The sequence below is a fragment of the Podarcis erhardii genome (genome assembly GCF_964252035.2).
Source record: "Podarcis erhardii genome assembly, chromosome: 6".
Classification (NCBI taxonomy): domain Eukaryota; kingdom Metazoa; phylum Chordata; class Lepidosauria; order Squamata; family Lacertidae; genus Podarcis; species Podarcis erhardii.
Genome location: NC_138510.1, coordinates 1,448,156 through 1,464,074, shown reverse-complemented (window position 1 = coordinate 1,464,074; position 15,919 = coordinate 1,448,156). Strand labels below are relative to the sequence as shown.

Genomic DNA, 15,919 nt, shown 5'->3' with positions numbered 1-15,919 from the left:
AGTGGTGCCTCGCAAGACGAAAATAATTCGTTCCGCGAGTCTCTTCGTCTTGTGGTTTTTTTGTCTTGCGAAGCACCCCTATTAGCAGCTTAGCGGATTAGCGCTATTAGCGGCTTAGCGCCTTAGCGGCTAAGCGGCTTAGCGGCTATTAGCGGCTTAGCGGCTTAGAAAAAGGGGGGGGGAGCGAAAAAACTCGCAAGACTCGCAAGACTCGCAAGACTTTTCGTCTTGCGAAGCAAGTCCATAGGGAAATTCGTCTTGCGAAGCGCCTCGAAAAACGGAAAACCCTTTCGTCTAGCGGGTTTTTCGTCTTGTGAGGCATTCGTCTTGCAGGGCACCACTGTATACCAAGAAAAAAGCACACCAAGAACTCAGGCCAATGTAAGTTTCAATAGTGGTCCCTACTCACTAGTCAATAGTAACAAAAACTATCAATAGTCAATAGTAACAAAAACTAATCCATTAAAAAGTATGTATTCTGACAATAAATGCAAACTCAAATAGAGGTTACAAACTCTAACAGAGATTACAAACTGAACTCATAAAGATATTTGAGTTTGTATTCCTTGTCTGAATACATACTTTTGAAAGGGGTGTGAGCACTGGCAACCGGGAGTGTGAGCACTGCCCATCAGGGGTACCAGCGCCATCCGCTAACCACAAAAATCTGACCGCTGATCGCATAAAACCGCCTGCTTGGGATGCAATTGCCACCCACCAGGGGGGTGCCAGGCGGATCGCTGGGCATATTTGCACGATCAGCGGTCGTATTTTCACAATAACGATCATGCCAATTGTGACAATCCGCCCGCCGGAGGTGCAAGCGCCACCATGCCGATCCGCCCAGGGGGGATTTTTGTCACCCTCCCCAGGCATGAAACCTGGGGCAGACCGTACCCCCCCTTGTGACACCCCTGGTTGCACCCCACCTCTGTAGAGCATCCCAGTGTGAGAGTCCCCTTTCTCTCTTTCAGTGCGCCCCGGACAGTGTCCTGTGCCCCATGGATCCGGGACGTGCGCAGAACTCTGTCGCAGTGATGCCTCTTGCTCGCTTGGGCAGAAGTGCTGCAGCAACGGCTGTGGCCACGAATGCATGAAAGTCACTGGAGGTAAGAGAGGAGCCCAAGCCATCGCTCTGAGCAGCTTCATTTGCACATCTATGCAACCTTAGCCTAAGATGGAGGCGCTCGCAGCGTCAGCACCCCAGCAGATCTCGCTTCTCCATGAGTCACAGCTTTGGATCTGGAACTGAGCAAGCAGTGGGGCGGTGGGTCTTCTACACCTGGAAGAATTGGGCAGAACTTTGGCGAAGAAAGCAAATAATGGAAACTGAATAAAAAAGAAAATGTGTAGGGAGGAAATTCTTGTGATTTTTTTAAAGTGCCAAATGATACAGAAATGTGGATAACTGAATTTAAGATTGGGGGAAAGGAGAAACTGAGAGAAAATGGAATTGATGTTTTTATGACTGATTGATTGATTGAATTAATTTGTACACCGCCCCTTCATCCAAAGATCACAGGGCAGTTCACAACATGAAAATACAGCGGTACCTCGGGTTACATACGCTTCAAGTTACAGACCCCGCTTGCCCAGAAATTGTGCTTCGGGTTAAGAACTTTGCTTCAGGATGAGAACAGAAATCGTGCTCTGGCGGCACAGCGGCAGCAGAAGGCCCCATTAGCTAAAGTGGTGCTTCAGGTTAAGAACAGTTTCAGGTTAAGAACGGATCTCCGGAACGAATTAAGTACTTAACCCGAGGTACCACTGTACAAAATAAGAAAACAGAATACCTAATAACAGCAAAAACAAAAGAGCTGAAATCCTCTCTCTCTTCAGCACCAACAAAGGGCTCAATAATCTCTCTCTCTCTGTTACAGCCAAGCCTGGCATCTGCCCTGCTCTGGCTCAAGGCAATGAGTCGCTGCCCCTCCAGTTCTGCTCCACGGATGCCAGCTGCCCAGGGGACCAGCTCTGCTGCGAGACCATGTTTGGGCGGCAGTGCTTGCTCCCTTTCGGAGGTGAGGAACTCCCTGGCAATAGAAGAAAACACTGGGGATGCCCTCCAGCTCGGCTTGCCAGATCATCCTCAACGTTCCCTGCAGCCTTCCAGAATTTCCTCCTGTTCAATCTTCTCCCTTTCTTCTTTTACCCAGTGCCCAGAGGATACTGCCCCAGGGAGCCTCCCCAATCCAGCCAGAATATAGCAAATTGTTCTTCTGACTTAAGTTGTGGTTCAGGCGCTGACTCCCCAAGGAAGAAGAAGTGCTGCAGTTATGGTCATCTGCAGACTTGCCTGGAGGCTGAGGAAGGTATTGCTTCCCCATGAACTTTGGGGGTGGGGGTGGGGGTGGGCAATGCCAGCAGGACTTGGGAAGGATGTTCATGGTGCTTTGTAGAGCCCAGAGTTTGGATATTGCCCAAGAAGGGGGGGGGGTGCAGAGGCCACTTGCAGAATCTCCACTCCCTAATGCCCAGCTGTTTTGTGATCGCCTGTGGTAGTACTGTGGGACTCGGGGGCGGGAGAGAGCAATGCACTCTGCACATGCTCAGCGCCACTCTCATTTGTCACTTCCTCACACATTCTAGGATTGAGCCCTGGCATTCAAAACACTATCCGGAGGCTTTGGACTCTGTTGCCACAATGCGCTCTTCAGAGATGTCCAGAGAGGGTAGTTCATGTACATGCAGCTAGGAAAGACAAGAGAGACCATTGGTATTGGCCAGGAGAAGGGAGAGGTTTAATAATAATAATAATAATAATAATAATAATAATAATAATAATTTATTTATATCCCACCCATCTGGCTGGGTTTCCCCAGCCACTCTGGGCAGCTAACAACAGAATTAAAAGAACGATAAAACATTAAAAACTTCCCTAAACAGGGGTTCCCCAAACAAGGGTTAAAGGCACTTACCCAGGTTTCCTTGGAGGTCAGACTGTGGTGTCTTTAGGATATGTGGTTGTATTCACACATATATCCAGCCTGGGCATAGGATGGAGGGGCTCATGGCGTTAATGTCAGGAGTTCAGCCTACACTCGAGTAGGACCCTGGCAGAGACACATAGAATAATAGAATCCTAGAGTTGGAAGAGACCACAAGGGCCATCGAGTCCAACCCCCTGCCAAGCAGGAAACGCCATCAGAGTACGCCTGACACATGGTCATCAAGCCTCTGCTTAAAGACCTCCAAAGAAGGAGACTCCACCACACTCCTTGGCAGCAAATTCCACTGTCGAACAGCTCTTACTGTCAGGAAGTTTTTCCTAATGTTTAGGTGGAATCTTCTTTCTTGTAGTTTGGAACCATTGCTCCGTGTCCGCTTCTCTGGAGCAGCAGAAAACAACCTTTCTCCCTCCTCTATGTGACATCCTTTTATATATTTGAACATGGCTATCAATCACCCCTTAACCTCCTCTTCTCCAGGCTAAACATGCCCAGCTCCCTTAGCCATTCCTCATAAGGCATCGTTTCCAGGCCTTTGACTATTTTGGTTGCCCTCCTCTGGACACGTTCCAGTTTGTCAGTGTCCTTCTTGAACTGTGGTGCCCAGAACTGGACACAGTACTCCAGGTGAGGTCTGACCAGAGCAGAATACAGTGGCACTATTACTTTCCTTGATCTAGATGCTATACTCCTATTGATGCAGCCCAGAATTGCATTGGCTTTTTTAGCTGCCGTGTCACACTGTTGGCTCATGTCAAGTTTGTGGTCAACCAAGACTCCTAGATCCTTTTCCCATATACTGCTCTCAAGCCAGGTGTCACCCATCTTGTATTTGTGCCTCTCATTTTTTTTGCCCAAGTGCAATACTTTACATTTCTCCCTGTTAAAATTCATCTTGTTTGTTTTGGCCCAGTTCTCTAGTCTGTCAAGGTCATTTTAAGTGTGATCCTGTCCTCTGGGGTGTTAGCCATCCCTCCCAGTTTGGTGTCATCTGCAAATTTGATCAGGATGCCCTTGAGTCCATCATTCAAGTCATTGATAAAGATGTTGAATAAGACCGGGCCCAAGACAGACCAGGCCCAAGACAGAACCCTGTGACTGGTCGATCGTTCAGGAGCTTCATAAGCTTTATTCAGGCTGAATAAAGATGCCAACCAACACTGGCACACTTAGGGATCCGCAAAGTCTTCGCAGTTTGCGTAACAGACCTCAGCAACTCAGCATTTTGGCTAATCTACTTTATTTACATATAAACACACACAGAGCACTGCAACATGACTCCCTCTCTCTCTAGCATCAGACAGCAAAGAGAAAAAACAAAGGACAATAGTCCCACTTCACGGAACACAGTAACACAAACATCCTGTGTCCGTCACTTCCCACTCTGTGGAGTCAAAACATACACCGTCATGTGATAGACGACAATCCCATGACTGCAAACACGGAGCAGGAATTCTAACAATTAACACCCCAACAGCCCCTGCTTCTTCATTAGCCACAGCCTTGGATCCAGCACAGAGCAATTCTGTCTCTGTGTCTCCAGCTTCCAGCCTGCTTCCAGCTCAGCTCACACTCAAAAACTCCTGCTATGTAGCACTTTGGTGAGGGGGGTCGAGGAAAGCTCCCCACACACCATTAGCCTGGAGAGCTCCATCACTTAGTTGTGGCTCATCCTTTGGGGATGCTGAAGAGGACACTTAAGGGGCCAGCCAAGGCCACTGGCTCACAAAGAGACTTGCCTGACTAGCTCAGCAACCTCCACTATTCTCTTCAAACCCTCCCTGGGCGCAAGACCCCAAGTGTGGGGATGTTCAGGGATGCAGGAGAGAATATATTGTCTTATAATATCCTTTTCCAACTTGTGTAAACAAGTTCACAATTTAGCAGAATAACATTCCCCTTTTTAAACTTGCAGCGGATGGATTTGCTCAGGGTTGCTAAAGCCTCTATAATAACTGTTCTGATAGTTCCCCCTTATTCCCTCATAAAACATAAGACACGACACAGTCTTCTATAAAAGTATAAGAAGAGTTTACTCACATATCATTCTGTTCACAATAGGATCCCAGAAGGCAGACTTAGCTTAGAAAAGTAACATACACCTGGAAACTATCTCATAAGGAGACAGTCCCTTTGTCCTCTCCTGGCTGGAGGCTAAGAGAGCATCTTTGGCTAAACAGATGTTGCTTCATCGATGCATGTAGTCACAGAAAGAGAGATGGCTGCGCTGCCCTGCCCTGTGCTTTTGTGGTTACCTGCACAGGTGAGGCCACGCCCACCTCTAGTCACATGCAGAGGAAGTCTGTCCCAGCCCAGAAGGAAACAGGAAGTTGACCTGCTGGCTGGACAAACATTCCTCCCCATGTGTAAACATGTTCACTCTAGGAATGTTGTACTTGACTGCTCTTGTGCTTCACATCCCACACCAAGAACTGGAAGGGACTCGCAGAGTCATTCCGACAACAGTTTGGCTGGAGGAGGTAGAACCAGTGGCGTAGCAAGGTCAGGTAGTACCCGGTGCAGAAAATTTCTTGTCACCCCCCCCCCCACCACCACCACATTGAAATTATTCAAAGAAGGGAAAATAAGCTACTTATAACTGGGCTCCTGCTTCTGTGGTTCAGGGCACAGATGCAAACCTCTCATCCTTCACCACTCTTTCCTCTTCCCCCAGAGCACCCTGGCATGTGTCCGAGAAAGAAAGTGGTGCATAGCTTTGCCCCCTGCGAGGACAAGTGCCAAGACGACAGAGACTGTGACGTCACCAAGAAATGTTGCTTCAGCGGCTGTGGCCGGGACTGCCTGGACCCAGGTACTGGCACGACACCTGGGCAAAAAGGGCACAGACCTCAGGGCTCTGGGGCCCAAGAACATCCCCTCCTTAACCTCCATCCCCTCTGCCTCCCACAGTTCCCAGCGACCGATGCCTATTGCCCCCGGAGACCGGATTTTGCAGAGCATACGATCAACTTTACTTCTACTGCCCAGTGCGGAGGAGGTGCCTTCAGTTTGTTTATGGCGGCTGCGGGGGCAACAGCAACCGATTTAGGACAAAGGGGGAATGTCAGAAGTCCTGTGGGAAAATCAACGCAGGTATGGAACATCTGCCTTGTTGTTGTTTTTAATATTTATTGACTGCAAAAAAATTTTTTTGAAAAGAATAAAGGGTGCATCATGGACTCTGCTGCCCACTAAACTCTCAGCTCACAATTCAGATCTGGGAAAAAGAAATGGCAGTTTGACATAAGAAGAGTTCTGCAGGCGAGAAGAGTCTCATTCAAAGTCAGCCTTGGGGAGTTATCCTGGGCTCTGTGCTACCTAGGAAAACCCAGCTGGTGGCAGCAACAGCCAGGAGTATTTCTTCAACTGCTGATGCAGCAATAGCGATACTATCTGGAGTGGTTAGACCTGACAGTTGCAAAATATTATTTCAGCAGCCAGGTGGTTGTTAAACAGGCAGCTCTTCTCCAAAATATTTTGTGCATACACATACACATACACAAACACACACATACACACAGACTGAACATCCATGCACATTTGTGCAAGGGATCCATGGAAGCATAGAATGATAGAATTGTAAGGTTGGTAGTGGAAGAAGAAGAAGAAGAAGAAGAAGAAGAAGAAGAAGAAGAAGAGGAGGAGGAGGAGGAGGAGGAGGAGGAGGAGGAGGAGGAGGGGGAGGAGTAGTTTGGATTTGATATCCCGCCTTTCACTCCCCTTCAGGAGTCTCAAAGCGGCTAACATTCTCCTTTCCCTTCCTCCCTCTGTGAGGTGTGTGGGGCTGAGAGACTTCAGAGAAGTGTGACTGGCCCAAGGTCACCCAGCAGCTGCATGTGGAAGAGCAGGGAATCGAACCCAGTTCACCAGATTACAAGTCCACCACTCTTAACCACTACACCACGCTGGAAGGGACCCCAAGGGTCCTCTAGTCCAACCCCCTGCAATGCAGAATAGAGTGGTACTGTTATTTCTCTTGACCTGGACACTATAGCTATGCTGACGCAGCTTAGAACAGGAGCAGCTCTCTTGCTGCCGTATCCCACAGTGGACTCGTGTTCAGCTTGGAATCTGCTAAGACCCCTAGTTGCTCTGGGGTTCCTCGCTGCCCCATCACTTAGGGGTTTGGTTTCCAAATTACAGGTAGGTAGCCGTGTTGGTCTGCTGTAGTTGAAAGAAAATATTAAAAATCCTTCCAGTAGCACCTTAGAGACCAACTCAGTTTGTTCTTGGTATGAGCTTTCGTGTGCATGCACACTTCTTCAGATACACTGAAACAGAAGTCACCAGACCCGTATATATAGTGGGAGGGTGGGGAGGGGGGTGGGAATGGGTGATTGGCTGATAGGTGTGGTAAACCTGTTGACGACTGTTAACGACTGCAATTGGTCTTACAGGAAAAAGCAAGGGGTGAGATGGCTAAAAATAGCTTTATCATGTATAATGAGAAATTCTTTTGTAATAGTCCTATTTAATTGCTCATCTTCTACCATTGTGTATGCCATCAAGTGCCCTTCAGCTCTCTATATTGGACAAACAGGCCAAACCCTACGCCAAAGGATAAATGGACATGAATCTGACATCAGGAATCGCAAGACAGAGAAACCAGTAGGAGAACACTTCAATCTCCCAGGACATTCTAGACAAGATCTCAAAGTAGCTGTCTTATTACAATAGAATTTCAGAAATAGACTGGAAAGAGAAGTTGCTGAATTGCAACTTATTGCCAAACTTAAAACCATGAAGAGACCTGGTCTGAATAGAGACATTGGATTCTTATCTCATTATACATGATAAAGCTATTTTTAGCCATCTATAAAGGTGTTTCAGTGTACTTCTGTTTCAGTGTATCTGAAGAAGTGTGCATGCACATGAAAGCTCATACCAAGAGCAAATTTTGCTGGTCTCTAAGGTGCTACAGGAAGGATTTTTTTAAATTTGGTTTCCCAATGTCATTCTCTGGCCCAGAGGAAAGTTGCGCCAGTCATGGGCAACTGCTGCCTGCTGCCTGTGGTTAAACTGCTCCTGGCTCACCTCCCCCAGCTGCCTTATAAGAAGGTCCCACCCCCAGGGAGCCCCCACTCCGCTTCCCGAGAGCACCATGCAGCTCCACCTTGCCCTTCTCCTCCTGCTTCTGGGGCTTCTCTCCAACTGTGCCAACTCTTCTGCTGCTGGTGGTGAGAGCCGGCGTCACCTGCCAAGGGGTGAGTGGGGGACATGGTGGCCATGCACCCCACCTGAGGGTGGTCTCTGTTTGCCCAGGCCAGGGGGGACTCATGAGGACAACCAGGCAAGGACTGCGTCGGGTGGTCCTGCCCAGAAGCATTTAGCCCTTTCACCCTCAGCGCTTGCAGGTTCACAGGGCTGAGATGAGGTCCAAATTCCTGGGGCCTGGCAGTCCGATTCTTTTGATTTATGTAATTCTTAACCAAATCCATATTTTACATTCAATGCACGCACAGTTCTGAGCAATGGCTTGCACACTTGCGCTGTGAACTGAGCCTTTCTGAGCATTTCCAAATCTATAGGAACATTCGCTCCTGCGCTTTGATGGCAGGAGAGCACAGCCTCATTTTATGATTGTATGTTTTCATAAGCGAAGCCCGTGTGAATACAACAAAGCGCTTGTGTGATACACATTGGGTTGTGTTGCCCACACAGGCTTAACATTTAAAGTGCATGTTGGTTCTGCAACAATCGTGTGGGTGCACGTATTATTGATGAGAGTCTTTAGGATCTTGATATTCTCAACAAATACGGATACCATCATATTTATTATTAACATGAAAATGAGACCACGCCGTTATTTTATATCCATGTAAAGATTCTTAGCCTTCGCAGAGGTGCCCCCCCCCAAAAAAAATTCACCAGGGGCCAAACCTACTTTTGGTGGCCCTGCATGTCCAGCTGTGCATGTTTTCTGCCCTCTGGGTGTTGGGGGGGGGTCTTGGTAGTGAAGCCTTTTGTAGCCTGAGTCCTGGCAGCTGTTTTGGATTACGGCAGTTGGCTGTGTTGCAATAGGAACGAGGCATTCATGGCCCATGCAGATGTTTCTGAACTACAACTCCCTTCCACCTCACCAAGCATGCCCAATGGCCAGGGGTGAAGATGGGAGTTGTAATTCAGCAAGCACCAAAGGCTCCCCACACCTGGCATATGCAGTGACAAGGAAAGGCCCCTCTAGTTTGGCACTAAGATGCTTCTGGGGCAGGGCCCCACTGAGAACGATGTTAGGAGTGATGCCAAGTGCCACACGGAAGCAGACGCGACCCGGTTAATTTCTACCCTTTCCCTCATACATGTAACTTGAGGTTGGCCTCTTGAATTTCACTTGTCATTATCTCTTCCTTTAGGAGCTGATGAGGAGCTTCTGATGGAGTTGGCATCCCATTCTGTTCCTGGTAAGTGTAAAGTCTGTGATGTGAAGGCACCTTCCCAAGTTTTCTCAACAGGCTGGTGATGCCTCTAGGATGGCAAACATTCCTCTGCGTGTTTTTAGCATTCTCTCTCTCTCTCTCTCTCTCTCTCTCTCTCTCTCTCTTCAAGTTATTTGCAAACCGTTTGGCTGATCCAGAGGTTTTCAACCTTTGTGAGTTCACAGCTCCCTTGACCGCAAAGCCAGCAGCCCCCAACCCTTTTCAAACATCCTCCCTTGTGGAGTGTTCCCTCAGCCTCCTTGGGAATCCCTCCAGCAGCCGCTGCTGCCACTCCTGTCTTTGAGCTGCCCCCTATCTGCCCCATTGAGAGGTGCCTCCTCACCCTGCCCCTGTGGGCTGTCTGTCCATTCCAAGTAACAAGGGCTGGTGGACTGCCTGTCTGGGCTCCGCTTGCTTGCTTGCTTACTCCAAGGACACCTCAGTTCCTGGCCACCAGCACCCCCTGGCCAGCCCCAGAGGCACCATTCACCTCAGTAGTGCAGCTAGCCACTCGGGCACCCAGAGCAGAACACATCCCGTGCACCCGGGGGGCAGGGCGAGCCACCCAGGGTGGCAATTGGCATGGCAATTGGTGTGGCAATTGGCACCCAGGGTGTGTGGCAGTGATCCACCCAGGGAGGCGATTGGCACGGTGATTGGCACCCAGGGGGGCAGGGCAGCAATCCGCCCAGGGCAGATTTTGTCACCCCCCTCTAGGATGACACCCAGGGCGGACCGCTCCACTGCCCCCCTTCCTATGCCCCTCCAGCTGCTCAAGCCTTTGGGAGGCAGAGATGCGAGAGGCATCAGAGGAGGGATGGAAGGAAAGAGGGATGGAGGCCAGGGTTGCCCACAGCACCATCCTTCAAGGCACCCCAGGGTGCCATGGCACACTGGTAGAAAACCGCTGGGCTAATCAGATGGCTTTATCATAGAATCATAGAATCATAGAATCCTAGAGTTGGAAGAGACCACAAGGGCCATCGAGTCCAACCCCCTGCCAAGCAGGAAACACCATCAGAGCACTCCTGACATATGGTTGTCAAGCCTCTGCTTAAAGACCTCCAAAGAAAGAGACTCCACCACACTCCTTGGCAGCAAATTCCACTGTCAAACAGCTCTTACTGTCAGGAAGTTCTTCCTAATGTTTAGGTGGAATCTTCTTTCTTGTAGTTTGGATCCATTGCTCCGTGTCTGCTTCTCTGGAGCAGCAGAAAACAACCTTTCTCCCTCCTCTATGTGACATCCAAATAAATGTGGATGGATTTAAGCAGGAGGAGAAGGCTATCAATGGCTCCTGGGCAGAAGGGCTCTGCTCTGCCTCTACAGTCAGAGGCAGTGAATGGTTCCAAAGGCCACTTGCTGGAAAACCACAGGAGGGCAGAGTTGCTCTTGTGCTCGGATCCTGCTCCTGTGTTTCTCACAAGCCTCTGGTTGGCCGCTGTGAACACAGGATGCTGAATGAGATGTGTTTATGTTCTTAGTTTATGTATTACTGTATTTTAATATTTGGTTGGAAGCCGCCCAGAGTGGCTGGGGAAACCCAGTCAAATGGGCGGGGTATAAATATATTATTATTATTATTATTATTATTATTATTATTATTAGTTTAATGTTGCCCACCCACCCACCAACACTCCCCTCCCACCCTGCTTATTTCTCCTGACCTCCTTTGGCTCTTCCAATGTCCTCTCCCTCTCTCTCTCTCTCTCTCTCTCTCTCTCTCTCTCCAATTTAATCTTTATCGATTTTAAATATTGAATCCATTCCCCACAAAAAGAACCAAAGGAAAAACAAAACACATCAACTACAAAGGAAATGTTACATATAAAATAAATTCTTCCATACGTCCATACGTTGAGACTTCCGTCATCCTCAGCATGGGTTCTTCGTTTCCTTGTTGACTGCATATTGTGTGACCTTTAACTTATCATAAATTATCTATAATCTTTGTAGCATACAACATTGCAGAAGTTAATCAAAGAACATCAAAGATTTCATATGCGAACAATGTTCTTTTAAATATAATCTGTACGTATCCCATTCTTTGTTAAACTTTTGCTTTGTCTCCTTCCTAATTTTCCCTGTCATCTTTGCTAATTCTACATGGCCAAATAATTTCGCCTGCCACGCCATTTTAGCTGGCATTTTGTGTCCCTTCCACCATTTGGCTATCAGCATTTTCGCGGCGGTGGTTGCATGCGCGAATACCTTCCTCAGTTCCTTCAGAATATCCGCCGCCATGATGCCTAAAAGGAAGGCTTCTGTTTTTTTGATGAATGTTAGTTTAAATGTTATTGTTTTTAGCTCATTATAAATAATTGCCCGAAGTTTTTTTTATCTTTTTACATTTCCACCCATGTCATCTCATTGCTGTTGTGGATTTTATTTCTGAGCGCCATACATATTGCGACCACAGCGACATCCCCACCCAGTGTCCCCTTTCCTGGGGGTTTTTAAGCAGAGTTTGGGTGGTCATCTTCCTGGATGCGTGAGATTCCTTCCTGCTGGGGGTTGGACTAGATGACCCTCGGGGTCCCTTCCAACTCTACCATTCTATGATTCTCTGACCTCGCCACAGTCTGTATAACGGGTCTCTCCTCCATGCCTAGATTTCTGCAACCTCCCCAGTGACCCCGGCCATTGCGACAACTCCACCCTTCGATTCCACCACAGCCCCCACACGGGGCAGTGTCTGAAGTTTCTCTACCGAGGCTGCGGGGGCAACAGGAACAACTTTGGGACGCAGCTGAGTTGCCTGCAGACGTGTGTGGATCCTGGTGAGCAGGCAGGGGGCTGGGGACGGGGAGGGTAAATTCACCCCTTTCTCTGTTTGCTTTATGCATGCCGTGAAATACTGTATGCAAGATGAAAGAAGGGCCAAGGAATGAGAGGTCAGCAAACTTTTTGCGCAGTGGGCCGGTCCACTGTCCCTCAAACCTTCTGGGGGGCTGAACTATATTGGGGGGGTGAATAAATTCCTATGCCCCCCAAATAACCCAGAGATGCATTTTAAATAAAAGGACACATTCTACTCATGTAAAAACAAGCTGATTCCCGGACAGTCCGTGAACCAGATTTAGAAGGCAATTAGGCCGGATCCAGCCCCTGGGCCTTAGTTTGTCTACTCATGGGCTAAAGTTTCCTACAGTCTAAAGCTCTTTGAAACAAATGTTTTCCACCTGCTGTCTACAGTCCAGAAGGGAGCAGGCCAAACAGACTGCCTTGGGCAAGGAGTTCCACAAATGTGGAGCCACCACTGAAAAGGCCCTAGACCAGGCTGAGGAGCCTGTTATGCCTGAGGGCAATATTCCCTCATGGACAATCTTTCAGGGGCCACATGGTTGTTTACAGTATTCTCTTAAATACATTATTATTATTATTATTATTATTATTATTATTATTATTAGGGGCTCAGGAGCAGAGACACAGGGGAGAGAGGAAACGGAGAGCGAAGGGGAGGAATCGGAGGGCAGCGTAGGGGAGTATGACAGTGGCCCGAGAGATTCCATGAGCTTCTCCAGCGATTCAGAAGATTCCCAGAGGGGGGCGCCGATGGCCAGGGCAAGGGGGGTCCCAGGGGGGACACACCAGAAGCAAGGGGCCAGCGGGGATTCCCAAAGCAGCAGCGGGAGATCAGGACCAGTTCCCCCACCAGAGCGGAGTGGGGGGGAAGAGTCCCATGAATCAGGGCCAGCTTCTCCTCCAGCAGGGAGAGAAGATGAGTCAGGGCTGACCACGCCTCTATCGCAGAGTGAGGGAACGGAGGGGAAGTCAAGTCCAGCTAGCCTCTCCGAAGGGGGAAGCAGTGACAGGAGCAGTGTAACGGTCAGGAGAAAGGTTGCTGGCTGGGCGCGCGCGCCAAGTTCAAATGTACAGGCGCGCGGGGCAGCAGAAAACCCGGATTGGGAACCAGGTCCTAAAGCCCGCCGGAGGCAGGGGGAAGAATCAGGGGACTCAGCGTCAGAAGAGTCCAGAAAGGGCAAGACCCCAGCGGACAAGCGGACCCAGAGGAGGAAAGAGCAGAGGAAGAGGTGGAGCAAGGCTAGAGTCTTAAACTGGTGTCTGGGGGGAGGAGATTCAGACGGAGCTTCAGCGGTCTAGAGTTTGAGACATAGAGCTGCGCGCCGCGGCTTTGAAATCGAAACTGAACTTCAATAAAGACTTTTGTATATAATAAGAACTGGCATTGGTCCTTTGTGAGCTGGGACCTCAGGCAGCTCTGACAATTATTATTATTATTATACCCCGCCCATTTGGCTGGGTTTCTCCAGCCATTTTGGGCGGTTTACAGCATAACTAAAAACATAATAAATTTCTCCCCACCCCCATTTTCATTAAATTAAATTCATCTTTTTAAAAGTTCTCTTACATTTCTGATTAAAAAATATGCTACTTGTGCATCTGATTCTACATGGCTCTTCCCTTTGTCAGAAAATATTCTGTGTGAAGTCAAACTAAGTTCAGTCTCCTGAAAACAGTCCTAAGAATAAAAGACACAAAATTAAAAAAATGAAAATGAAATGAAAACATAATGAAAACACCGAGCCTTTAAAGCCCTCCCTAAACAGGGCTGACTTCAGAAGTCTTCTACAAGTCAGGTAACTGCTTATTTCCTTGACATCTGACGGGAGGGGTTCCGCAGGGAGGGCGCCACCACCAAGAAGGCCCTGTGCCTGCACAGAGGAAGATTTTGGCAAACTCCTGCTGTTTCGTTCCAGGTGTCTGCCGGCTCCCACAGCATCAAGGAAACGGGGATGCTCTGCGCACTCGCTTCTACTACAGCCCCACCTCCAGGACCTGTGAGGGGTTCATCTATCGAGGGCACGGAGGCAACGGAAACAACTTTTTGACGAAAGAAGACTGCCTACAGTTCTGTGCAACTCATGGTAATAATAATAATAATAATAATAATAATAATAATAATAATAATAATAATTTATTTATACTCTGCCCATCTGGCTGGGTTTCCCCAGTCACTCTGGGTGGCTTCCAACAAAGTATTAAAATACAGTGGTCTGTTAAACATTAAAAGCTTCCCTAAACAGGGCTGCCTTCAGATGTCTTCTAAAAGTCTGGTAGTTCTTTATCTCCTTGACATCTGGTGGGAGGGCGTTCCACAGGGCGGGTGCCACCACCAAGAAGGCCCTCTGCCTGGTTCCCTGTAACTTGGCTTCTCGCAGCGAGGGAACCACCAAAAGGCCCTGGGAGCTGGACCTCAGTGTCCAGGCTGAACGATGGAGGTGGAGACACTCCTTCAGGTATACTGGACCGATTCCATTTAGGGCTTTAAGGCCAGCACCAAGACTTTGAATTGTGCTGGGAAACATACTGGGAGCCAATGTAGGTCTTTCAAGACCGGTGTTATGTTGTCTCGGTGGCCACTCCCAGTCACCAGTCTAGCTGCCAGTTTCTGGAAACCGCAAGAGATCCTGCATGCTGATTTCCCACAGGAATCTGTTTGGCCACTGTGATCACAGGATGCTGGTCTAGGTGGGTCCCTGGCCTGACCCAGCATGTCTTCTGATGGGTTTATCATGTTCCAAATCTCCAGCTGGTAAGACGAGCCCTCTGAGACTGATGGGAGGTGCCTCTCTTCTTTTTACAGGTAGACAGTGACCCCCCTCCAAGGCAAGATACAAAGCTCCTGGGACCCTCCAAAGAAGAGACCACCAACCCAAGGCTGACTCCCCCTTCCTTCTCCTCTCTTTCTCCCCCTCGCTTGCCCACACTTATATCTTAAGACCTCGATCTTTGCTTCTCCAGCCACAGCACTCAGAAGGGTCCCTGCTCCCTCAGAGGGGCTCCTTCTCCCTTGTTGCCCCTTCTGGCAGTGTGGTGCAGTGGTTAGAGCACTCTGCCATGAAGCCCACCAGGTGACCTTGGGCAAGTTACCCATCTCCCAGCTTAGGCAACACTACAGTTCTGTTATTCTATGATTCTGTTGGGTGGGATAGAAAGGTCATGTGGCAATAACAATGGGGATTCTTGAATTGCAGGGGTTGGACTAGATGACCCCTGGGGTCCCTACCGACTCTACAATTTCATGATTCTGTGTCCTCCTCCCCCCTTCCAGAGAATAGCCCTATGATACCATCTCTCTCATTCCTCAAAACTCCTTTTCTGCAGAGTCTTTGCACAATGCAATCATCCTTCGTTACCCTCCCTGCCTCCCATCATATTGTAAGCTTTTAGGGGCAGGGACCTGACTCTGCTTCTGGTACTCACAATATGCCTTGCTGGCATGGGCATAGCCAGGATTTTTGTGGGAGTTGTTAGGGAGCAGGCTTCTGCTGAGGTGTGGCAGAACCACAGTGAATTTTGTATTTTTAATGCTTTTCAGTCATTTTTGAGGATTCGCCATTATAAGGCTGCTTCAGCTGCAGGTTTGCTTGGAGGGTTAAGCGGAGCCTTGTGCACCCTGCAATAAAACCACTATCACCGTATCGCCTTACTTATCGCGAATTTGACATATAAATTGCGAGATAAGGACAACTGTGACTTTAAAGAAGAATGGGAACCTTTTACAAATTATCTTAAAAAACAACAAAATAA

General features: G+C 48.6%; 1 protein-coding gene across 1 annotated transcript; it reads left to right on the top strand.

Annotated features, from left to right (window-relative positions):
- The first annotated feature begins 907 nt into the window (after nt 1-907).
- Nucleotides 908-15,646, top strand: LOC309345019 (actinia tenebrosa protease inhibitors-like). Its single transcript, XM_081868028.1, has 9 exons — nt 908-1,109; nt 1,881-2,021; nt 2,157-2,312; nt 5,623-5,760; nt 5,859-6,041; nt 9,302-9,349; nt 11,977-12,144; nt 14,086-14,253; nt 14,973-15,646. Exons 1-9 carry the CDS (start codon nt 1,094-1,096, stop codon nt 14,981-14,983), a joined length of 1,029 nt encoding a protein of 342 aa, XP_081724154.1. The 5' UTR covers nt 908-1,093; the 3' UTR covers nt 14,984-15,646.
- The last annotated feature ends 273 nt before the right edge of the window (nt 15,647-15,919 follow it).

What these genes read in the sequence shown, in the direction of transcription:
- LOC309345019 (XM_081868028.1), top strand. An exon ending in CTGTGGGAAAATCAACGCAG is followed by an intron (nt 6,042 to 9,301) that starts GTATGGAACATC and finishes CTCTTCCTTTAG; the next exon opens with GAGCTGATGAGGAGCTTCTG. An exon ending in GGCATCCCATTCTGTTCCTG is followed by an intron (nt 9,350 to 11,976) that starts GTAAGTGTAAAG and finishes CTCCATGCCTAG; the next exon opens with ATTTCTGCAACCTCCCCAGT.